This window comes from Poecilia reticulata, linkage group LG19 (genome assembly GCF_000633615.1).
Source record: "Poecilia reticulata strain Guanapo linkage group LG19, Guppy_female_1.0+MT, whole genome shotgun sequence".
In the NCBI taxonomy this organism is placed as follows: Eukaryota; Metazoa; Chordata; class Actinopteri; order Cyprinodontiformes; family Poeciliidae; genus Poecilia; species Poecilia reticulata.
The window spans coordinates 2,020,022-2,045,596 of record NC_024349.1 but is presented as its reverse complement, the minus strand read 5'-3'; the positions used below and the strand labels follow the sequence as shown (position 1 = coordinate 2,045,596).

The 25,575-nt window shown below is 38.3% G+C and overlaps 3 protein-coding genes across 4 annotated transcripts; 2 read left to right on the top strand and 1 right to left on the bottom strand.

Annotated features, from left to right (window-relative positions):
- The first annotated feature begins 1,038 nt into the window (after positions 1–1,038).
- atp6v0cb (ATPase H+ transporting V0 subunit cb) lies at positions 1,039–8,068 on the top strand. The gene is made up of 4 exons (XM_017301690.1): positions 1,039–1,175; positions 1,261–1,342; positions 5,537–5,720; positions 6,870–8,068. Exons 2-4 carry the CDS (start codon positions 1,270–1,272, stop codon positions 7,072–7,074), a joined length of 462 nt encoding a protein of 153 aa, XP_017157179.1. The 5' UTR covers positions 1,039–1,175; positions 1,261–1,269; the 3' UTR covers positions 7,075–8,068.
- On the bottom strand, positions 7,673–11,638 carry nubp2 (nucleotide binding protein 2 (MinD homolog, E. coli)). The gene is made up of 7 exons (XM_008436394.2): positions 11,531–11,638; positions 11,086–11,201; positions 10,479–10,677; positions 9,824–9,978; positions 9,541–9,651; positions 9,342–9,411; positions 7,673–8,411 (listed from the first exon to the last, which is right to left on the bottom strand). The coding sequence occupies exons 1-7, from the start codon at positions 11,544–11,546 to the stop codon at positions 8,272–8,274; spliced, it is 807 nt and encodes a 268-aa protein (XP_008434616.1). The 5' UTR covers positions 11,547–11,638; the 3' UTR covers positions 7,673–8,271.
- A 2,564-nt stretch (positions 11,639–14,202) lies between these two features.
- On the top strand, positions 14,203–24,835 carry spsb3b (splA/ryanodine receptor domain and SOCS box containing 3b). Of its 2 annotated transcripts, XR_536223.2 has the most exons (8): positions 14,203–14,354; positions 19,619–19,745; positions 20,295–20,469; positions 22,068–22,255; positions 22,835–22,937; positions 23,018–23,143; positions 23,783–24,550; positions 24,790–24,835. XR_536223.2 is itself a non-coding variant. In XM_008436391.2 (7 exons), exons 1-7 carry the CDS (start codon positions 14,314–14,316, stop codon positions 24,214–24,216), a joined length of 1,194 nt encoding a protein of 397 aa, XP_008434613.1. In that variant the 5' UTR covers positions 14,203–14,313; the 3' UTR covers positions 24,217–24,552. The 2 variants fall into 2 exon arrangements, 1 of the variants encoding a protein (XP_008434613.1); XM_008436391.2 differs by lacking the exon at positions 24,790–24,835 and having other exon boundaries at positions 23,783–24,552.
- Positions 24,836–25,575: the final 740 nt, after the last annotated feature.

Here is a 25,575-nt window from a genome sequence, read left to right as displayed (position 1 = left end):
CTTTATAATTGTTTTTATTTTAGCAGAAATTAACCCCACTGGGCCAAGAGACGTGTCGTCGTCGTCGTTTGCCGATGTTGCTTGTTGCTTGAAACACAACGCAAAGTTCCCGGCTCAGGACTTTTGGAAGTAAAACAGAAAAATGCGATTAATCAAATTAACATTTTATTCATAATTTTATTCTTCTTGTGCAGCAGTGTCTACGGGGCCACTTTAGCCCCCAATCACTCACTATTAAAATAGTCATTATGCTGTCACACATCACATACTGACTAAATTAGCAAATTATTAAATGATAATGATTTTGTGCACTCTGAAAATCTAGTTTTTTATTTATGACATAATATATTTTTCATGTTTTAATTAAGTGGTAACAGAAGCTATTGTATTATTTGTTGCTATCTGAACCTGTGGGAGCAAGCTAATATTAAATAACAGGGAGCCAAAGCTGGAACCTTGTGGAACCCCACATGTGATTTCTGTTAGCTCTGATGAGAAGTTACCTATTGACACAAAGAAATCCTTGTTCTTTAGGTAAAATTGGAACCAGTCAAGTACTAAAGTTTCTTCAATACCTACCATGGTCAACAGTGTCCTGGACCAGCACTGGATCTCCCACAGTAGAGTTTGCCTCACTGACGTCATTAGCTAAAATGTTAATAATTATTTGAAGAAAAACATCAATAAATTTTAGGCAGACACTTAAGAAAATATGTGTGACTTTCTAGATTTACACGGTTTTCCCGCATTTGCAATTAATATCGCATAAGTATCAACGGGAAAGCCTGTCACGGAGCAAACCAAATGGACGCCTGATGGGGGGGGTGAACCTTTGACAACTACAATGAAAATAAGCAACACATTTAAACGCAACATCGAATACATATATTTATTTCTAACATTTAAATATTACTTAAGATTTGTACATATTGTCTACGTCGCAGTGTTTAATATAAAAGTTTGCCGTAACCCCCCTCCGTCGCCGAGTGAATTGAAAGTTTCCATCCCTTCGGTCAGTCAGGTGATCCTTTCCGCTTCGCCATTTTGTGCTGCTGCGCCGGCTATTTATCTCAGGAGTCGTGACTCTCCCGTTTACACTGGTAGTTAGGCTATTAGACGGTTCCTGGTTTACCCGGCGTTGCTTCCCAAGCCCGTGGCCTTTTCTATTGCCTCCTGTAAAGTGCGCCTTTCCTCTTTTGGTTAACCGCTAATTGTTATTATTTTTTTGTACATTTGCTTTATTTTTTATACGTTATTTAGTGAGACAGGATGTCGAGCGAAATCCCAGAGTACTCACCGTTCTTCGCAGTGATGGGAGCCTCCGCGGCTATGGTGTTCAGCGGTAAGTAACACTCTATTTAAATTGATTTTTAATGTTTGTCACTCACGTGTCTGTTTGTATTTACAGATAAATGAGCTTAAATCCCATGTGGTGTCATTTGCTAGCCGCGGTGCTCTTCTTAAAGCTCATTTAGCTATTCGGAATGCTAGCGATTCATTGCTAATAGTTAGCTGTAATTTGTCCTCGCTGTAAGGCAGAAAGGGATTTAAAATGATTTTTTTAAACCGCCCTATTTGCATTTATTGGGTTCATTTGCTTTCACTTCTTAACCACAGCTAGATATAACGAGCTAAGGCTTGTTAACTAGCTGGTGTTAGCTGTGTGAGTTAGCATTGACGCTAGCCTCACTTAAATTACTCTCTCAAAGCGAAAGGACAAAACAGGAGTTATATAATTATAATATTACACGTACAAAAAACACTTTAAATGTATATTTGACGGCAAACTTTAATTTGTTTCTCCTTAAATTTAATCGTGTGGTTGGTGCATTAATAGCTTATTAAGCTAATTGCTATTTTCTGCCGTTTACACTTTACCAATTCATTAACAATAATTAAAAAGTGTTGCAAAGTTGATGCTTAAGCAATGTTAAAAGTTGAGATCATAAAGCAAATGCATTAAAGATCGAGTCCACGCCATCCCACGTAAGCTGTGTGAGTCAATCGCTGCGTAAACCATTTAGTAAACATGAAGGTGTAACTTTAATTTCATGCTGATATAGCTATTTTTTTTAAACAAAGCTTTTAAAAAAGCTATTTTATAGTTTAAATATCAGTGTGAAACCGTGATCAGCTGGCTGACTTCCTATTCCTCAAAGGAATGACGAAGTCACATGATTATCACATGATGAAACTTCTGACTGGGCCATCTGGCTAGTGATCCATTGAAATACACCTTTAAACTTTTACATTTATAAATCGGAAGTGGATGTGTTCAGAAAAAAAAATTCTGGTTTTTAAAAAATATATCAAACGTATAAAGAAGTCTCACTTTGAATGGACTTCAAAGCTTGGTGGTTTTATGGTTTTATTTCCTAGTTTTCCATTTAAAAGTGAGGCAGAAGCTAATTTTCATGCTAATGTTTCTCATTATCAGCTGTCAGAATATGATTATTTTTTCTTGTATTATGGGTGAAATTTGAATTTGAATTCAGACAATTGGTAGAAAACTTCTTATGATGTAACTTAAGATATTAATTGATATAAAATCAAACTTTGCTAACTTCAAGCTTTCATGAAGGACGTTTTTTCTTCTTCTTTGTTTAACGGACCAGATGCACGTCTTCTGAAATGGACCAAAAAAAATACAATAATTCCTATAAATGCTTATTATATTAAAGTCAAAGTGCATCAAAATGATTTTGGTTGATGCATCAAAAAGAAAAATCAGAAAAAAAAACCTTTTGTCTTTAAAAAATATATTAAACTTATTGATCCAAAATGCTAGTATCGGATCAATGAGCGATAAGATCAATACTTTAGTTTCAGTTTTCCCAGTTCAAGAAATTTTGGTTTGATTTACACTAAATCTGTTTATCGTGCGAGTATGTCATTAAAACATTTTGTAGGAATCTAAATTTGTCCAAATTCTGTCCTAAGTTTTAACCTAAAATTGATAAGTTTTATATTTTAAACCCAAATAATGATGATTGGTTGGTTGTTACTAAAATATGCAGCATTGCACACCACTACTCACCACTAATAAATGATCAACCAGTTGATTTTAAATGGTCTTTTGCCTTTTTCCAGTAATTGTCGATCGTTTTAGAGGATTAGTTTTGCAGAAAGAAGGGATGGGAATGTGTTGATTCTCGGTTTGGGATTCAGGTGGAAAGATCCTGCCGAGTGGAAACATTCACATCACAAAAACGGTAAAAAAGAAAAAGCTAGGCTGCGTTGGCAGGTGGTGACGTGTTGCATTTCCTGCTAAAGGGAAAAGTTCACAGATTGATGTTTCACTTGTCCTGATTTAAATGTGTGAATCTCGGCTTCATATAACAAACTTAAACATTTTCAGTAGCATCTTATTTACTTTCTGTCATTTTTGTAAATTGAAAACAATTAATCCAAAAAGCTCCTTTTACAGTTCAGTTTTTTTAAACAAAGTTTGAATTTTGTTTAGTACATTTCTGATATTTTTATGTTCTTTTTGGAAAACTTCCAACTTTTGAAGCTCAAATTTCCACTTTTTTATTCTAAACCATTTGAGTTCCTTTTTTCCTTTTCTCTTTTTTTTGTTTTTTGGTGGGAATGTTGTTGTTCTATGTGCAATGGCCCCAGTTCGCCGTTGTTCCTGTAATTTATGTTTTCACACTGCACATTTTTAAAGACTGCATTAAAAATGTTCTGTCTTTTCCGTTTGGTCCACCTCTACGCTGTAATTTGGTAAAAACCACATCTGGTTTTTCTCTCTAACTCAGAGACCCTCCTGCTGTAATTGGTGATTTTATTTTCACCCTTTTGCTGGAGGCACTTCCTGCTCTGATGTCATCAGACGTCATGGGGCGTCCCGTCTCCCAAACGCTCCGGTGGGGAGCGAGGAGGAGGATTAGGATTACAATCCAGTGGTTTTGCCTCCACAGAATCTTCCTAATCCAGCCAAACATTTAAGGCGATATTTAATCTGATTATTAGCAACTCCTGCGTCTTTTGAACATGCCGTTGTTTTTATTTCAGGCTCGGTTAACAGAGTCGGACTGTTCCTCTGTTTTGGTTTGCTAAACGTTGCGCTCTGACTGACGGCTTCAGTCAGACGGGGCCGGTTTAACCTTCTGATGGCGTCGGTGTGGCGAAGCGTCAGGGGAGATGGAGGCAACATGGCGGCTGAACAGCCTGCTGTAGTTGGCAGGAGAAACTCCCAGTGCAGGAACGCTTCCGGCTGGGAAATCTGTTTCAGATTTAATCAGCGTCATTTTGTCTTTGTGGAGCAGAGGAGGTCGTTTTCTCAAAATCCTGCTCAGAAGGTCACCAAAGGTTAAAAAGCTGCAGAAAAAATGAAGAAATTAAACTTTTTCCCCCCCCTCAATATCTGTCAGTTCCTGTAAAATTTCACTTTTACTTATTTATGTTTTGCACAATTAAAATCACTAATTTTGTGACGCCACATCAGAAATATTGCCAAGGAAATTTATTTATTTATTTTTTTAGTAATTATCTCGGCTCTCATGTCGTCTGCGTTTATGTGCGACGACAAATGCAACTTTTTGTTCCTCCATCAGACTTTAACTGGACCGCAACTAAAGGGACAGCAGGGTAGTAAAAGTAAGAAACACTGCCACCTGCAGGAAGGGCGGGTAATTGAATTTTTGGAAAATCCAGATTTTTATTTCAGTTGGGGGAAAAAAGCAACTTTTTAAAAAAAATTAGTTTTTTAATTCAGATCAACGTGGCCAGTGTAAGATTTATATTTTTAATTATGAAAATAGTCATATTAGAATTAAATGTTAATTTCATGGGAACTCCTGTGGAAAGAAATGCCAGAAAAAGTCATCAAAATAGCCACAAACTGATAAATACAACCAATTTGTTGAGTTTTTTTTTTCCAGCCAATTGCTGAATAAACATACAGACCAATAATTAAGAAAAAAAATAAAGTAGTACACTTTTTATGTTTAAAATAAAATAAAAACATTTTGTCTGTAAATATGTTTTAGCCAAAAAGCATCAAGTGTCAAAGTTTAGCTTCAAATTCACTAAAGGACTCTGTTTTTGCTTTTTAGGCAATAAAATATTTATTATAAATTGTTCATTTGGATATTTTATTGTGCTTTTAATATTGTATAAAAAAAATATTAAGTGGTTAAATGAGAAATTGGCAGAACATGGCGATTTTTCAACCTGGATTAATCAGAATAATATTGATTCACCTGCAGGTTCTTGTTGAATCGGCCGTTAATGGCCGTTTATCTGCTTCATATGGTGGCTGATTGCTCCTGTGTGTGTTTTCCATTTTCTGTCAGCTTATGAAGCTGCTTCTTCCTCTTTTGATGGCCATCCCTCTTAAAAAGCTGATTTTAGTTTCCTTTTGACTGAAGGTGAAATACCCCAGGTTTTTATTTGGAGGAACAGAATCTGTAGCAGTCGTTCCACTTCTGCTTTATTTTCCAGCTGCGCTTCACTGTTTCTGTCGTCTGCTAGCCTCTCTGATGCTAACCCGTTAGCCTGCGTTTGTTTTTGTTTTTTTGTGACATTCCAGCCTTGGGAGCGGCCTACGGCACGGCTAAGAGCGGCACGGGCATCGCCGCCATGTCTGTGATGCGGCCGGAGCTCATCATGAAGTCCATCATCCCCGTGGTCATGGCTGGTATCATAGCCATCTACGGCCTGGTAGTAGCAGTGCTGATCGCCAACAACCTCTCAGAAAAAATCACTCTTTACAAGTAAGCTTTATGTTTAGATACGTTTTACAATAATGTTCTCATCACCAATAAATCAATAACTGTATATATCGCAATAGATGATGCATCTGGTAGCATATTCAACATGTAGAATATTCCAGGTTGGTGGAATCGACTAACGCACTCTGGTTGCCTAGCAACGACATGCTGGGTAAGAAGCAGTTTCAAGTTCCCCCCCAGCTTTGGTTGCCTAGCAACGACCTGCTGAGTAACTGGGGCAGTTTCAAGTTTCCCCACTTTGCTTCAAAACTGCTAAAAATATAAAAAAAAAAACGTGGAGAGAAAATTGGATTAAACAGGAACGGTTCTGATACTAGTTTAGAAGTATTTTAGATATTTAAAACAAAAAACTAATCAATAATTATATCAGCTGATATGAAACGCTTATGTTTTTCATTTCATATTTATAGTACAAGTCTAACTCAGCCTTTTCCTGTTAATATATTTATCACATTTCATGTAAAGCTGAGCGATTAGGCTTAAAGTTAAAAAATAAAAAATTCCTAATCAGTTTTAGTCAAATTATTTTTTTTCTTAAAATTTTTTTTTTTTTTAGAAAAGTATGATGGAATAATTATAATATAGTCATAATGTCAACTTTATTTTTGTATGACTATTTTCAAACGACTTCTCAAAATATAACTATTTAAAAAAATTCATTTCTAGCATTTTGACGTTTTTGTATTTCTACGTTGCGTTTGTATTTCAATGTTTTCGTAATTTGACGCTGCGAACATCGCAGCTAACGTAACTGGATTATGTTGCTCATGTTATTCGTACAATAATAATTCCACAATATTCTCGGAACATTTCGAAATTTGATTATTTTTAAAAAAAAAAGTTAATTTCTCATTACGACTATAATGGTTGTTTATTCTCATACGACTTCTAAAAAAGATTAATTTCTCATAATCACGACTTTATTGTACAAAATCGTAATGCTACGACTTCTCATATTTCAACTTTATTCCTTCAATTTTACTTTTTCATTTTTATATACTAAATACTCTGTCAGATATTTGCTATTAATTAAATGTTTGCTTTATTCCTTTACTCCTCTGGTCTAACAGCTTCTTTAATCTCCATCGATTTGTTGTAGTCACCGTTTCTGCCGGTTGTTTGTGTGCGCAGGAGTTTCCTCCACCTGGGCGCCGGGCTGAGCGTGGGCCTGAGCGGCCTGGCGGCGGGCTTCGCCATCGGCATCGTGGGCGACGCCGGTGTGCGGGGAACGGCCCAGCAGCCCCGGCTTTTCGTGGGCATGATCCTCATCCTGATTTTCGCCGAGGTGCTGGGTCTGTACGGGCTCATCGTCGCCCTCATCCTCTCCACGAAGTAACACGAAGCCGCTGCGTCGGTCCTTTAAAAGTTGCTGCTGGAGGGGAAAAAAGTGTAAAAAAAAAATAGAGAAAATATGGGGGAAATGAAATACCGGCTCCATAAATACGATCTTTTCTCAGCAATGTGTACAGTCGTGCCGATTTGATAGTCAACTTGTAAATGCGCAATGTAGTGATTTGTCTGTCTTGTGTGTGCGTGTGTGTTTAAAGAAAAAGAATAGAAATCGTCGGATAAAGACTCGTTTCCTCCCTCCACTTTCTTCAGAGGCGGCTCTGCTTTCCCCCACATCGACCTGGGAGCTGTAATATTAAGATTAAAATAATAATCATGAGGATCTGTTTGTAAAAAACATGTATGGACTTGAGATTTTTGTTCTGCCGATTTTTATTTATAATGATGTGTTCATTGAACTGTTGAGATGCAGCAAAAGTCTTAATTGTCCAAGATATTATACATATATAAATATCACTAGATTTAATGCACTGTGGGTTAATCGTGGTTAAGTGGTTGGATTTCCTCTTTTTTTTGATTCAGATTGCCTTTAGTCTGTCGCTGGTGGCGTGTAGCTTTACGAACTTTTCTGTTTTTTTTTTTGTTTTTTTAAGCGTCGGTGTTTTTTCCTCGTAGTGCTGCTGCTGTTTGCATTAAAGATGTCGGGTCTCGCCGCTGTAGTTTCCACATTCCAGCTCATTTTTCACGACTTTCTCACCTCATCTGTGGCTGTTCGTCCATTCCAGGCGCTAAAACAACAAAAACCCACATAGGATTCAGTGTTTTCTTGCTCAGATTTCATCCGGATCAAGACGTATTTAAAAAAATACGTATTTAAAAAAAAAATAAAAAATCTGACGTGATTAGCTTTAAAGTTATGCAATTTTTTTAAATTTTTTTTTAAATCTGGGGCGTATTTTCTGGAACTAGACCTGCTGTCCATCAATAATCCTGTACAAGCTCTGGATGTATCAGTTTCTCAATTAAAGATTCCAACTTTTGACTGACTTCCAAACACAAATGTCTTCGGTTTCTGCGTTTATTTTCCAGTTTCATTCTGACGCTTTGCTGCTTGAGCACCAAAAACAGGAAGCAGAACTGATTTAAAGGAAAAGAAACACCCAGATTTATGTGATCAATAGATTTATGTAAGATATACAAGAGAAATGAGTCCAACAATACAAATATTTGAATTCAGAATAAATCAGTCCGTTTGGAGGCTGTTGAGTAACGTTTGAGAAATTGTGCTGATGGCGCTGAATGTGGAGCTGTCAGGAAATGACTGTGCGAAGTCTTTGCCTTCCTCTATGCTGGCGCTGAGGAGCGGATCCAACGGTACCGAACCTGAAACCACAACATCCGTCAGAACCAGAGCACCAGAGTCAAACCATCAGGAGACTTTAAGTTAAACTGTTGGCATCATGAAACTCATCTACTGATCAGTGTAATTTCATTTTGCTTACAGTTGAGGTCCAAATTAAATCACAAACTAAATGTCTTGATGAACAAAAACAGAATCTCCAGAGTTTGATCCACATATTTTACTGATGTAAAATATACTGCTCAAAAAAATAAAGGGAACACTCAAATAACATCCTAGATCTGAATGAATGAAATATAATTGCCAATAATTTCCATCTGTTTATTCCATTTGCACAACAGCAGGTGAAATTGATTGTCAATGACAATCAGTGTTGCTTCCTAAGTGGACAGTTTGATTTCACAGAAGTTTGATTTACTTGGCGTTATATTGTGTTTAAGTGTTCCCTTTATTTTTTTTGAGCAGTGTATATTGACTTGGTAAATTTAAAGAATGACCAAATTATTGGTAAAACCAGACGGTTGTTCTACGCTCTGCTTCGTACAAAATGTCTGGATGAATGAGAAACGATTGATGGAGGATTTTCCTTTTCAACAAAGCAACCAGTGACAAATCCAGCAACTTTAAAAAAAAGAAGAAAAAACCTGGGAATAAATACTTTTTTCTTTTCAGAAAACCAGCAAGAAACAAAATTCATGTTTGATTAGTGAATTGCCACAACAATAAAATCTGATCAAACTTTGTTCTTCTGGAAACAGTAAAACTATAAATGTAATTTATTATCATTTCCATGGCAAAATTACGAGTTTTGTGTGGCTAATAATTCAGGCCTTAACTAAAAGCTTCTTGCTGCACCTGAACGTGATCAACCATTTTAACAGACTGCAGGGTTTCTGTCGCCATCTTGTGGCTGTTGGTTGAAACTACAAGCAGCTGAATTCTATCTGACCCACCTAGAAACACGGATCCGGTCAGTTTGGCCAGTTCTTCACCGCCACCCTTTGAGAAAATGTTGCTGCATTCCTGTAGCAAATAAGCACCATTTTATCAACACACATTCCAGCTTTTCCATATTCCAATATTTATGTGACTTATTATGTAAACTACTGATCAGAGTCGTGTAATTATGGTTTATTAACCAGGATTACTTACGGAGCAGTGAGGGCAAACAAAGCCGCTCATGTTTTCTACAATTCCCAGGATCCGAACTCCGGTTTTCTTACAGAAAGTGATTTCTCTCCTCACATCCCCTGTAGACACGGCCTGCAACCAAAACAGGAAGGGAAACAACATGTAAAGCATTTCCAACATTTGTTTTCATCACTGGAATCCAAACAGAAAGGAAACGGCTGCAAAGACCAGTGGAAACGATACGAAATAATGAAATTCTGGCTTCTTTCCACTTCATTGGCGTGAAACTTGGTTTAATTTCTACCTGAGGAGTGGTGACCAAAACGGCTCCGTCCACTTTATGCTTTTTAAGGTTTTCCAGCACGGCCAAATGCTCGTCCGACGTTCCCGGCGGCGTGTCGACCAGCAGCACGTCCAGCTCCCCCCACGCTACATCCGACACAAACTGGCCAATCAGAGCTGGCGGGAAGAGAAACACTCAGCCCAGGAACTCGGCAGCAAATCATGACACAACGATTTGTCCTAATTTTATCCGTCTGTGTTAAAAAAAACCCAACAAATTATGTATTTTTATTCCTAMTCCACTCAGAAGAAATTATTTCATTGCATGTTTACAAAGATCATATTATCTAGAGGACAAAAACACATTTCAAATGAGGTAAAACACAAACTAGCATTACAAATACTGTGTGCGTAACTAGCATTTTGCTAATGGGTAAAATCCGTTAGCAACTGAAAAATTCAAGATGGCCGCCAAGAAAAATTTATTTTTGCTCTAAATTTGCCAAAATTTCTCACAGATTTATTATTTTGTTGTCGAATCAAACTTTATTAGACCCACAGAAATCAGATTTGCTGATAAGGTTTTGCTAGATGGTCATAATGCAAGATTTTAAGAAGAAAATGTGGACATTTCTGATTTTGAAACGTTGAAAACATTGTGTCTGATCTGATGGTACCGGTTTTCTTCGGGCCTCTCCACACCACGGCTTCATCCGGGTCTTCCATCAGGAAACCGATGGACATCAGAGCCAGACTCTTCTGAGCGTCTGTGTAGACTGGGACCCATCCTGAGTCGCACTGATGCACCTCCGGTCGGCCGACGCTCAGCATGCGGGGGATACTGGGCCCACAAAGGTCAACGTCAAGAATCCCAACCTGAACAACATGGAGGTTCATCAGCGCTTATAATAAAAACCCAGAAATAAACAATGAACTCTGAAAATTTCTAGCAAAAGCAAAGAAATCTCTGATTTTGAAAAGTGGAAAATTTTCTAGAAATTTCCAAGATTTTCTTGACATTTTCTTCAATTAATCTCACATTTTCTGAGTATTTTTCTGTACATTTTTTGACTTTTCAAACTTAGAAAGTTTACTTTTTTTTTTTTTTTTTTTAAAGTCAGCAATTGATCTCAAAATTTCTGAGTTTCTTTCAAGTAAATTTTGGACATTTCAAACTTAGTAACTTCCAAGTTGTTTACAAAAAAATGTTTCTAGTAGATTTTGGACTCTTCAAACGCAGAAGTTTTTCCAGTTTAGGAGATGGTCTGTGTCTGCAGTACTCGCCTTTTTGCCTGCATGCCTCAGAGCCAGAGCCAACTCTGTGGTGATGGTGCTCTTTCCAACACCTCCTTTTCCCGACAGAACCAAAACAACATGGCGAACCTGGGCCAAACTCCCCTCTCACATGAAATAAAGACATAATCAATGACAGCCGCCATTAATAAACTGTATATATGGCACATATAACGAGAGTTTAACAATTAATCACTGGTTAACGAACACTAGCATGAACGTAGCTAATGAATACAGCAAAAACTATCAACTTTACATTAAGAAGGTAGCGAGAAGAGAAACCTTTACAGTTAGCTTTAGCTAGCAGCTCAGTAAAGTCCCCATTCAGCTACATTTTAATACATAAATATATTCAGTTATGGTGACAATAAACGAGCTGTAAGCAGAGATAAATCCTCAGTTATTGTTTATTGTCTTTCCGTTGACATTCGCCTACCATTATTCTGGTCCATACTTCAGATGATGGAGCTAAAAGACGCACACGGTCGGCAGAGAAGCAACAACAACTTCCGTTGTCGTCACGCACCAATCACATGCAGCAGAAGAGCATAAGTCCCGCCTCCTTTTGCAACGTAAGCGGATGTCTTACGTTGCAAGACATCCGCAAGAACAAGAAAATTATATGGTTATTTTTGTTCCTTGATGAATTTTTGCTTGTTATTTCATTTTTGACCTTTTTTAAAATAACATTAAAGCAGTTAGAATGTACTTTGACTATTAATGTTATAATTACGAGATAAAAATACGAGATCAAAAATACTTTATTGAGCCCAAAGGAAAAATAAATAAATAAACATGCAATAAAAAGTCATAATTCTGACATAAAACCTCACAATTATAAGATAAATAGTTGTAATTTTTGGTGTAACAACATCAGATTAAGTTCTAAAAGTGTTCAAAAATAGATATGATTTAGATATGAAGACATAGGAGCTCATTTTATGTTTATAATCCTTAATATTGATGATAATATTGGAAAAAATGTCCTGCTAGAGGTAAAATAATCTGCCAGTGGAACGTTTCCATCAGAATTAAGGAAATATTTACTTAAAACAAGCTTCTGTATTTTCCTGGAAAGTTACTTGTAAGTTAGTTTTGTCTTATTTAAATGTACTGATATATTTACACCAGAAACTAGAGCAAAACTACTTGGTTAGATTTTTTTTTTCCTGGTTATTTTGCTTGTTTTATTCGCCTAAAGTGCTCAGGTGAACATTCATCACTCTATTATGAGAATAAAGTTGGAGTATAATTTTATTCTCATAATGTAATTACTTTTAGCGTGGTTCTGTTGTGTAAAAATTTCATGTTAAGTGAAAAAAAAAATCTGCCAGTGGAATTAGTACTCTTTAAAATCAATGTTAAGAAATGAATAACTTAAAACAAACTCTTGCATCTTGTTAGAGTTACGTCTGCTAGAAAGTAGATTAAAAAAATTTCCTTGGTAAGATTTTGTGTTTTTGCAGTGTATCTTTGATCTGCACCATATATAATAGTAGAAAAGCAAACCAAACTAGTATGTAAATAGTAGTAAATAATCTGCCAGCGGAACTAGCCTGGGTTGCTAGGCAACAGGCTGGGCTTGGCTGGCGTTGCTAGGTAACGGCGCCAGTGGAACTAGACGTTTTTCACCAATATTAAGGAATTATTGACTTAGGCCCCGTTTACACGACAACGATTTCGGGGGAAAACGGAAGAGTTTTGTTGCGTTTGTAGTGTGCATTTACACGAAACCACCGAATGTTTTCTCTAACAACGGCACAGATTGAAAACGGGTTCCAGACCAGCTCATGCATAGTATGACGCAAAACATAGCTGCTTCCTACAATCCACAGAAGAAGAAGAAACTACTCACAATGCTGGTATTATGTTTCCCCATCAGATTCGGTTCCCTCAGCGTCTCTTCACCGCTCCGCACCGCCCAGATGGCAAAATACACGGCTGCTTGTTCAGCGCTCTTATCTAGAGAACTACGGACCAGGACCAGCCCGGCTCCAGACGAGTTTAACAGGGGGGGCATCGACTTATTTTGGGGGGCAAAATGAATCTACGTAGCTGAACATAGACAACAACACCAGCAGCCTACAGGCTACTTGTTAACAAGCTTAACGTGCTGTATTGATATTAGCTAGTCATCTTTTAGCTATCATCCCCTGCATCCAACAGCTTTACTCAACTCAGTCGGTTAGTTCGGGGGGAAAACTGTGCCAAGTTATTTACGTTTTGCTGGTTTGCTGCCATGATTCTAACACACCTGCGCAGCAGCAGCAGGTCTCCTTCGCTGCCTCACAGGTGTAAACCCAGCGCAAGCGTCTCAGCGTTCATGTTGCGTTTGAAGGCGGCTCGGAAAAACAGGTTACGACTTGTTAGCGACGGATAAAACTGTTTTCACTGCTGAAAAAGGTGACAGGGGACACGGATATGGGACGTGCGGGAACTCCTATTATCAAATTGATATAGGAATAACAGACTGTTGGCCATTCCAAGGTAAAAACAATAAACAGCTTCCAGTCCGGGCCGCTACAGACACCGTGAAAGCTCAAACAAGGTTTTTCGGCAAAGTTATCCCACTTTTTACAACTGCATGCGCCCTAATCAGACGCACACAATGCGTGTTCTCTCACGCAAATCCACGTGCCTTCAAGTACAACTTTTTTTTAAACACATGCCCACTTTCAAAGTTTCATAGAACCTAGCACCAACTAGGCTCAGCGAGAGCATTACACGTTTTCGATGTGCACCGTTACTGTGTAAACACAGATCGTAATCAGAACGTTATCGTGTAAACGATCCAACAAAAACGGAACAAAAGTGCCGTTTTTGTTGGATCGTTGTCGTGTAAACGCCCCCTTAGAACAAGCTGCTATATCTTACTATAGTTACTTGTAAGTTACTTTAGTCTCATTTCAGGTGTGCTAATATGTTTACAATAAAAACTAAATAAGATTTTGTGTTTTTGATTTTTCTGCTAGTTTTGCTCAGCCTGCAGGCCTCAGGTCAGCAGGCGTCACATGACGAGCCTTGAATCAGTTGCAGATCAGACTCGGGGGAAACCAAGAAGGAGAAGAAGGAGTCCAGTCCACCGGACAGCGACTCCTCCTCTGCCTGGTTCTGATCCAATAGGAGCGCGGTGGGGGCGTGGACGGGTTCTGTTTACTCCTGTCCTGCAGAAAGTGGGACAGACTGAAGGCTGCAGCTGTCACACCGACAGGGATCCACATGAGCCTCTGCAGCACAGCATTCATGGAGACCTTTGTAAGGTAGGAACAAGATCTGGATGAAAGTATTTTGGTTATTTAACCACAGAAGTTAAAAAATCTGGAGTTTATAGTTCAGAAACAGCAGATCAGAGTTCGTTGAAGAGATTTGCAGCATGGCAGCTGATGGCGTTCAATTTGAAATAAGAGGAACTAAAGGAAGAAAAACAAATGAACACGTCGCACCAGGGGTGAACAAGTTTGGCAGAAAACCCAAAAATTAGATTCATGTAAAAGCAGCACTATTACAACTTATTTCTATTCAAGTAAAACTCAAAAATGGCCGCCAAAAAATGACTAAAGTAAGAATAAAAAAGTGTTTGGTAGAAGTGCTGAGTAACTGATGAAATTATCAATCACTTAATGTTCAGAAATTGCATAACCAGGTGGACCAAAATATGAGGTTTAGTGAAAATTTGTATTATTTTAAGAACCAAAATGACAATAATTCATATAAGTAACAAAAAAATAACAAAATCAGGCAAAAGAAAATGTTTCCAAATCAGTTTCAATAAAAACTTTGGCATAAACTGCAGGTGTGAGTCTGTCTGGTGGGTTTCTGGTAAAACATGTTTGTTTCTCATTCAGTCGGTAGAAAACACAGAAGTTTTACTCAAATAAGGGAAATGACACTTCGTAATAAAATTACTCCAAGTACAGCAAGTAAAAATAATCTAAAAAAGAATAAAAACAAAATAATTAGTCAGGTAAAAGAGTAAAAGTAACTAGTTACTCTGTTCATCTCAGGTGCAAAGGTTTTAGGTAAAATGAGGGTAAAGTTAAACTTCATAAGTTAAACTGCTGTATTCTAGTTGAGGAAAACATGCCAAAACTTTTAGTGAAAGTCCGACTTTGCTGCCAATTTCATTTATTAATCTTGTTGTTTTTACAGAAAGCGACACAAACAGAATAAGTTTGTTCAGTCAAGCCCAAAAAGAATTTAAAAACTAAATGAAATTTCTTTTAATAGAGTTTCTGGATTGTTAAAAAAAAAAGCAGTAAAGAAAATCAGAGAGCTTGAATTGCTTGATTTTCTTTTAATCTTTCTCTTAGTGTTTCTTTGCATTTGTTGGTTCGGTGGTTGTTGTTGCCTTTTCGGCTGTGCAGCGTAAACATCGTCGTTCTGCGGTTTCGGAGTGGATCCGCTGCTCCACCTGAGTCAGGCCTCCAGATGCCGGCTCGGTATTTAGGGTAAGGCCCAATTAAAGGGAGACCTGCTCCAGACTCGCTAATCTAAATTAACTGCAATCGTCTCCTGCACCTGCTTGGACAGGAAGCGACCAGCTGCTGCTCAGGTCTGGCGTTAATACGCCATCAGGTCCAGGCCGCAGCGCCGCACTGCAAAAACACAACGTCTAACACCGTTAGATTATCTCGTTTCTACTGCAAATATCTTAGTAGTGCACCTGAAATAAGACAAAACTAACTTACAAGGAGGTTTTCAGCAAGAAATAGGAGCTGGTTTTGAGTGAATAATTCCTTAACATTGATGAAAAATTTATATATTATAAATTTTCACCTATGTGAGAAAAATACAAGAGTATTAGGGCCATACTGAGAAAAAAAATGTAAAAAATAAAATTACAAGAATAAATCTGTATGAGAACAAAGTGATAATAATGTGACAATAAAGCCAAAACATTATGAGAATAAAGGCGTAAAGATGTAACAATTAAGTCGTAATACTAAAGTCATACTATTATGACTTTACTGTCGTGATATTATTTTAAAATTTTACTTAGTGTGGCTCTAATTCTGTGCCATAGAAAAATATTTTGCTATAAATGAAATAATTTGCCAATGGAATTAGTACTTTTTAATCAATATTAAGGAATTATTTACTCTAAATAAGCTACTATATTTTGTTGAAAAGTTACTTATGAGTTATTTTTGCCTTATTTTAAATGTATTTGCACTAAACTTAACTTGGTAAGGTTTTGTGGTTTTGCAGTTATAAGTCATAAAAGCAGCAGTAGGAGCCGATCAGTGAAGTGAAGCAAATAATTTCAGGAATTATTGACTGTGGAGGTAAATACATCATAAAGTTTTTGATCTTAGAGTTAGAAACACAGTAGTTTTCTGTGTGGTGATTGAATCAGCAGCTGCTTTAAAGATAATGAAAACAGTGAATGATTCAAAGAGATCCGCGTCATTTCGGCGCATTCAAATGATTCACAACGTCACAATTTGAGTTTTTGTCTTTGTCAGAGTCACCAGCGCATAAACACAGGCATTCAGAGAGAAATAAGACTGTTTCAGTGTATTTCATCTTCTTGTTGCGAACTGGACCGCAGGTTCTTGAACTGCGTTTGGCTTTGATGCAAAAACTGTCGAGTTTCCATCACAGAGGAGAGAAAAACGATCAACGTTCCGCTAATGTCGAAAAAAACAACTTTCGTAATTGCTGTGTTTCCATTAAATAAGATGCGCAATTAAAATCACACTTGAATGCGTTTGTTTACGTGACACGTCATTAAAAAAACATGGCGCCATCTTCCTCCAACTACTTCCTGTCCCGTTCTTCTTTGTGGTTTGCGCCAACGCCAATATCCGGTTCCTTATCGTGTGATTCGAAAAAAGTGTTTCTGTCGCAGTTTTGCTAAATAAGCTGATGGAAAACAAACATCCTAAACATTTAATCGAAAACGTATTTTTTTTAAACTGCCGTGTTCATTTTTTAAATGTCAAATTGCGCAAACGGAAACGCAGGTCGTATTGAAACTCCTCCGTTTTAAAGAGACCGTGTGAAACAGATGCGTCACCGAGTCCAGTTCCTGCATAAACATGTAATTATAACGATCAATGGTTCTGGTTCCCAGAAACGAACATGTTTTGATCCGAAATGTGTGAATTATCTTGTTCCGAGATGCATTTATTCATATTTTTGTTTAATTATGTTCAAACTGTGGGACTTTTAACACTTTGTTCAGCATCTAAAGCAGAAAACGTTCAACAAACTTTGGTCCAATTTAAAATCCAGGAAAAGAAAATTTGATAGTTTAGATGCCAAACCGAGTGACGAGGTTTCTTTTTTTTTTTTTTTAAATAAATGCAAACTGTGATTTAAAATGATCTATTTTTAACCCTCCTATTAACGTCTTTTTAATTTTTTTAAACTTTATTTACCAAATCAAACCAAAAAACTCAATTTAGAAATGTTCAACACTTAATCTCTGGATTATTATTATTATTATTATTATTATTATTATTATTATTATTATTATTATTATTATTATTATTATTATTATTTCCAGATGTTTTGTGTTTAATTCTAGTTACAAAATGTTAATTTAGGAGAATCAAGTCCAAGTATTTATAAGCATTGCATAAATATTTGTCCAGATTTAGTCCTGCACTGCTTGAACAACATCTTTAAAAAATATGTTTTGTAAAATTATTGTGATTTAGTGACAAAATGTTCGCTTGTTTGGGTTTTATTTTCTGTTTTCATTCCTCATAAATTATGAAATAACAGCAAAACTCAAAATCTTACCAAGTATTTTAGATCTAGTTTCTGGAGCGAATATATTAGTGCAGCAGAAATAAGATAAAAACTTTATCAATAAAGAGGAGCTGGAGCTGATCAGTAATTACTTAATATTGATTTTAATAATTATTTCACCCATCCATCTATTTTCCTGCACCCTTGTCCCTCAGTGGGGTCAGGAGGTGCTGGTGCCTCTCCAGCTAACGTTCCGGGTGAGAGGCGGGGTCACCTGGACAGGTCACCTGGACAGGTCACCTGGACAGGTCGCCAGTCTGTCACAGGGCAACACAGAGACACACAGGACAAACCACCATGCACACACACACTCACACCTAGGGGCAATTTAGAGAGGCCAATTAACCCAACAGTCATGTTTTTGGACTGTGGGAGGAAACCAGAGTACCCGGAGAAAACCCACCATGCACAGGGAGAACATGGAGACTCCATGCAGAAAGACCGGGGCCAGGAATCGAACCCAGAACCTTCTTGCTGCAAGGCAACAGCTCTACTAACTGCGCCACTGTGCAGCCCTAATTATTTCACTTAACAAGAAATTTGTAAGGGAAATAATCTGCCGATGGAACTAGTGTTTATTTTAAATATTAAAGAATTACTGGCTTAAAACAAGCTCCTGAAACCAGAACAAAACTATTTGGTAAGGTTTTGTGTTACTTTATAATTTATGGGGATTAAAAACAGACAATAAAACCAAACCAGGTGGATATTTTGTCACTAAATATCCGTAATGTTACAAAAAGTGATGGAAAAAAGCTGTAATTTTTAGCAGGAACCGTAATATCAGTGTTTTGTTTTAAAATCAAACATTTCCAGGCGTCTCTTTGGCTAAACATGAGTATAAATATTCGTCCTGTTGCTAACTGGGACGGAAACAGGAGAACGAGCCTGGATCATTCAGGACGTGTTGCAGCTGCAGGCTGACTGCAGGACAGGCTGGTGACCCACTTAGAGCCGCTGGACAGGTTCAGGAGACATTTCAGGAAAAAGACAGGCGAGGTTCTTCTTCAAATCCCATCCGGTGCAGATATGACAAAAGAAGAGTTTCTGCCAAAAAAGTCAGAAATTTTGAGACAAAGCTGGGAAATTTTACAGAAAAATTAGGAAATTTTTGAGTTTTAAAAGTCAGAAATTTGCTAGAAAAACTTCAGGTTTTGAAATTAATCTTAGAATTTTTCTAGAAAAAAAAACATTTCTTAGTTTCAAGTTATAAAAAATCCAAACTTAAAAAAAAAGTTTTTTACAGTAAATTTCCAAGTGTTTTTTGTAAATTTTTGACTTTACAAAATTTTACATTTTAGTCTCAAAATCTTAGATTTTCTTTCTAGCAAAACGTMAACTTTCCAAATTCAGAAAATTCCACGTTTTTCAAGAAACTTCTGAGATTAACGCCAAAATGTCAGATTTTTTTCTAGCAAGATTTTGATTTTTCAAACTCAGAAATTTCCACATTTTTTCTTGAACATTTCTGAGATTAATCTCAAAATTTCAAAGTTTTTCTAGCCATTTATGACTTTACAAACTCACAAATGTAATAGTTTTTTAATTAAATGTACTATTTCCTAGCAGAAATTCATTTCTCCTGCCTGCGGTGGCCGTTATATCCAAGTTAAATATCAGCAAAACCCAAACATTGTCTCTGTCCTGGTTCGGTGGAGCTCTGCTGCGGAGGCCCAGTCTGAGGCGTGCCAGCAGAGGTCAGAGGTGACACGGCGTCCAGCTCGGTCGCCAGCTGGTCCTCAGGTTTTATGTTGGCCTTCTGCAGAGCCGCCATGCTGAGAAGAAGCTGGAGCGGCAAAACTCGACATGTGGCCTGGAGCGAAACCTGGCAGGACGCAGATGTCATGGCAGCTGCCGACAGGGAGGAGTGGGACAGCCAATCAGTGACTCAGGTGAGGCAGCAGAGGAAAACATGCTAAAGAGGCAACATTTCTTTAAGCTTTTCCATTATTTGGATTTGAAAAATATGTTTTTTTGCACAATAAAGCAGACTGGTGGCCACACTTCTGCACCAATACCAGAGCTGGGTAGTAACTAGTTACATTTACATGAGTAACTTTAATAAAAAAACAACTTCTAGGAATATTTTTATTGTGCTGTACTTTTTGCTTTTACTTCAGTAATTTTATTTTGAAGTATCTCTACTCTCTCCTCTTACTTGAGTAACATTTCTGGATTTTTCTCCCACTGAATGAAAACAAACATGTTTGAACTAAAAACTCACCAGACAGAGACACAGCTGCAGGTTTTGTTGTTAAAAGGTTTCCGCTGTAGTTCGGGTTTGGACCCGGAGCCTGCAGGGACACAACAAACCTGTTTTTTACTCTCCTGTCGGATTCCTGCCTGCTGGCGAAATCACAAAAATGCTGAATGCAGGCCTGAATCTGCTCTGCTGGGACCAACACCTTCACACTCACATCGTGTTGTTTGCTTCTCTCCAGATCGGCGACCTGGACTCTGACATGGATCAGCTGGTCGGAACCACCGGAGTCGGTTCTGAGGTTGTGGTTCTGCCCTTCGCTGCGCCGGGGAAGCGGGAATCGTTCTCCATCTGTGAGCCGCAGGAGGAGCTGAACCCGAGTTTATGGGCCGCTGATGACAGGGAGGAGGACCAGGGTGAGCCGCACCACAGAAAACCAGCACTGAGCATGTAAACAAAGCGGGAAACGCAGAAAATTAACACAAAATGTATTCAGCTAAATGTGATTTTACTCACCATATCTCACTCCAGCTGACTGGATCTCATTCAGTTTATGCTAACATAAATGGATTTGCAGCATTTCACTCCTTTAGTTCAGGACGATCACAATAACACATTTTACTGGACGATAAATCGTCCCAGATGTTATTGCGATAAACGATAAACGATAATTATGTCACTGCAGAGTTGGGTAATAAATAGTTATATTAAATCAATTACCTTTACATGAGTAACTTGTTTTGTTCTCTTTTACTTTTAGGAGCATTTTACTATGCTGTACTTTTTATTTTTACTTGAGTAATTTCATTATGAAGTATCTCTACTCCTATTTGAGTAAAATGTCAGGATTTTCTACCCACGGAGTGAAAAACAAACATGTTTTAACCAAAACTTCACCAGACACAGACACACACCTGCAGATTCTGTTAAAGTTTTATAAGTTTTTTTATTGAGAGAAAATTATTTGGAAAATTTTCTTTTGCCTGATATTTTGGTACTTTTCTGAATTATTGTCATTTTGATCCTTAAAATACCAAAATTTTCACTTAACTTTTCATTTTGGTTCATCTGATGATGTAATGTTTAAATATTCAGATAATCTGATCAGTCACTGAGTACTTGAGTAGATTTTTTTACCTAATACTTTTACTTTTACCGAATACTTTTACTTTTTACTTTTACTTGAGTAATATATGTTGAAGTCGTGCTACTCTTGTGAGTATAATTTTTGGGAAGTCTACCATCTGAGTAATGACACACACGTGTTTATTTTTCTGTAGAACTCATTCATTAATTTGTTGTTCACTTTCCATTTGCTCAATAAAGTTTCTTAAGATGAGAGAACATRAGGAGARGAAACGGAACTGYGGTGTAAACAGACTTCAAAATAAGAGCATAAATATAAACAGTTAACTACTTGAAGAATTATTACAAGCCGATAGCACAGATGTCGAACCTTATTCTGCTGAAAAGTTACAAAACAGCCAAGTAAATTTAGCAGTTATAGTTAAATACTTCCAAAGCTAGCATAAAATGCTATATCGCTAAACAAAAAAATTAGCTTCTGTATTAGTAGATTAGCAGAAGCGTGGACAAATTTGGGTCTTAGCATAGATAAATTAGAAGATTTGAAATTGTTTAACATTTAACTTTACTGTTTTTAAAGTTGCAGTATCGTGTAAAATCACTTTTTTTAAAAAAAACTTTCCATCAGGTTATAATGTTATTCCCTCATCAAAAACAAGATATTTTTTGAACAGTTCTGGCTTAATTGGTGCTCTTCAGTACTATTTTCCTGTCAGCGATTAATCGATTACTAAATTAGTTAATGATTATTTCAGTTACTGATTTATCACGATTAATCGTTTCAGGTTTAAATAGAATCCTTATTAAAGCTTGCGCTTTCTTCTCATTACGTGTCTTGAATAATTCGTAGACCTCCGTCGTCGTGGAGCTCTGGTTTTGAGATCTCGTAGAATAAAACGCGCTCTTCTTCTTCTTCTTCTCTTCTCAGTTTTTGACTGGGTTTGGGACGAGCGCTGCAAGTCGTCCGGCGCCTCCCTGAGCTGCGACGACAGGAAGGTGAGCTTCCACTCGGACTACAGCTGCGGCACGGCCGCCATCCGCGGCAACAGGGCGCTTTCAGAGGGCCAGCACTAYTGGGAGGTGAAGATGACTTCTCCCGTCTACGGAACCGACATGGTCAGTTTCTTTAAATCGGTTAAAACCTGAACCGCCCCATTTCCCTGCTGGAGGGAAGAAAACTGCTAGCAGACGATGATTAGCATATGTTTTAGTTGTCAAATTGTCGATATAACGCGCTAAATCTTAAATGTACGCGCTAAATCTTAAATGTACGCCTGATATTTAAAGTGTAGATAAACGCAGGGCTTTGCTACTAACTTTCTACACTATTACAACTAGGTAACAAGGTTCGGAAAGACTTTTAACTAAGAAAACATAGCGAGGGAGAGGGACGTAGGTCAGTTATGTTAGCTTGACTATGACAAGCTAACATGTAGATGTGTAATTAGGTTAAAAACCGTTTAAAAAGGCGACCTGCACGCCAACACTGACACATCATCACTACTGCAGGTGTTTAAATTAGCTAATCAACCTGAAGTGTTAGCTTAGCTAATAGCAGGTGGCTAATCTACCACAGCGATCAGTTATTAATAATATTAGGTATTAGATGATCTGTTGACGCAAAATCCCAATAATGTGACTCTATATGAAAACTTTTGCAAGACGCTGAACACTGATTTATCTTCTTCTCTGCAGATGGTTGGGGTCGGAACCTCTGAGGTGAACCTGGATAAGTTCAAGTTCAGCTTTGGCAGCCTGCTGGGCCACGATGAGGACAGCTGGGGCCTCTCATACACAGGTTAGACCTCTTCCTGTTCAGATGTCTGGGTTTTTACCTTTATGAGCCGGTTATAAACCAAAAGCGATGTTTGCTTGAAGGTCTGCTCCAACACAAAGGAGACAAAGTGAAGTTCTCCCCTCGGTTCGGTCAGGGCTCGGTCATAGGAGTTCACCTGGACACCTGGCACGGCACTTTGACCTTCTACAAGAATCGGCACTGCATAGGTAACGGTTGAAGAAAGCAGCCATTGTAGCTCTGATTTAAGGTTTAAATGGCATAAATAACGGGGGACGGTCTGCTGCTGTAGCAAAATGGTTCCTGTCTTTATGAAACTTTATGAACCAAGATCAAATGTGGGGCTCCTCAAGGCCGGTTAGTCGGGCCACTTTATTTCAGACACGCCATCCCAGACTCGTTAAGAACTGCAGCATGTCTTAACGATATGCAGAGCCGGCCCAAAGCACAAGCAAAGTGTGTTCAAATGCTTGAATCTGAACAAAGTCTACAGATCTAGAGCTTTAATATTTGTTTACTGAGAAATGTATCAAATTTCATTCAACTGCTTCAGCAGTGGTGAGCACCAACAATGCTAACATTGTTACAATATATTATTAACTAAAAATGCATTTTTACCTAAAAATGTTATATATAATGTTACAAAGTTACTTAAAACACATATTACTGCCCCTTTTAATGAATTGGAAAATTTAATTTGTAAAAGTGCAAAGAATGATCTTTGTAGCTTGATTGTTCTGTTAGCATAGCTGCATTAAAGTTATTGTTTACTTCGGTAGTTTCAGTTTTTGCTGTGTTTGGTCTCTTTTCCTCTGAATGAAGCTAACAGATAAATGCCTTGCTAACAGGTGTGGCTGCTACCAGGTTGCAGAGCAAGAAGTTCTACCCCATGGTTTGCTCCACGGCCGCTAAGAGTAGCATGAAGGTGGTGTGCGCCTGCTTCGCGCCGACCTCCCTGCAGTACCTCTGCTGCGCCCGGCTGCGCCAGATGTTGCCCAGTTGCCCTGACGTGGTTGACGCGTTGCAGCTGCCGCCGGGCCTGCGCACCGTCCTGCAGAGTCAACTGGACTGGGTGTTCGCCCTCAGCAGCGACCCGGACCCGTCCGAGGACGATGACTGCATGCAGACAAGCGTGCCTTCCAGCCCAAGTGCCTGCGCCGAGCCGGCGCCTCAGGATCGGCCCGCAGCATGCCACTGTCCGCCGACTCCGCCGAGCAGCGACTACGACAGCTGCTGCTCCGACCCGGAGGATTATCAGTGCAAACGATGCCGCTGGACGTGACCCGCTTGCGTTTGTGCTGCAAAGCTTATTCTACTTCTGCCATGTCAAATTTCACTACACTGCAAAAACACAAAATCTTAAGTATTTTTGGTCTAGTTCCTACTGCAAATATCTTAGTACACTTGAAATGATTAAAACTAACTAACAAGTAACTTTTCAGTAAAATACAAGAACTTGTTTTAATAAGTCAATAATTCGTTAGTATTGATGAATAATTACTAGTTTCACTATAAGTTAACTTATAACATGGGATAAAAGTTGTAAGTGAAATAATCTGTCAGTGGAAATAGAACTGGGTTGCTAGGTAACGACTGGGCTTGGCTGAGGTTGCTAGGTAACGACTGGGCTTGGCTGGGGTTGCTAGGTAACGACTGGGCTTGCCTGAGGNCTAGGTAACGACTGGGCTTGCCTGAGGTTGCTAGGTAACGACTGTTGCTTGGGTGAGGTTGCTAGGTAACGACTGGGCTTGGCTGAGGTTGCTAGGTAACGACTGGGCTTGCCTGAGGTTGCTAGGTAACGACTGGGCTTGGCTGRGGTTGCTAGGTAACGRCTGGGCTTGGCTGGGGYTGCTAGGTAACGACTGGGCTTGGCTGAGGTTGCTAGGTAACGCCTGGGCTTGGCTGAGGTTGCTAGGTAACGACTGGGCTTGGCTGAGGTTGCTAGGTAACGCCTGGGCTTGGCTGGGGTTTCTAGGTAACAACTGGGCTTGGCTGGGGTTGCTAGGTAACGACTGGGCTTGGCTGGGGTTTCTAGGTAACAACTGGGCTTGGCTGGGGTTGCTAGGCAACGGCTGGACTTGGCTGGGGTTGCTAGGTAACGACTGGGCTTGGCTGGGGTTGCTAGGTAACGGTGCCTGTGGAACTAGGAACTTTTTCATCAATATTAAGGAATTAATGACTTAAAATAACCTCCTATACTTTGCTGTAAAGTTCATTGTAAGTCAGTTTTGTCTTATTTCAAATGTACTAAGGCGTTTACACTATAAACTGGACCACAAATGCTTTGTAATATTTTTGTGTTTTTGCAGTGACCTACCAAAAACTTATCATTTTTGGTCTAGTTTCCAGTGCAAATATCTTAGAGCACTTGAAAGAAGACAAAACTAACCTAAATGCAACTTTTCAGCAATACAGCAGCTTGTCTTTGTCAGTAATTCCTTTATATTGATGGAAAAAGTTCCACTGCCAGATTATTTAACGTGTAACAAAACATTTTCCCCATGACACAGGGAAAATAATCTGCCAATTAAACGTTCAGTTTTTCATCAATATTAAGGAATTATTGACTTATTTAAACAAACGCCTATATCTTGCTGAAAAGTTGTTTTATTTCAAGTGTACTGAGATATTTGCAGTAGAA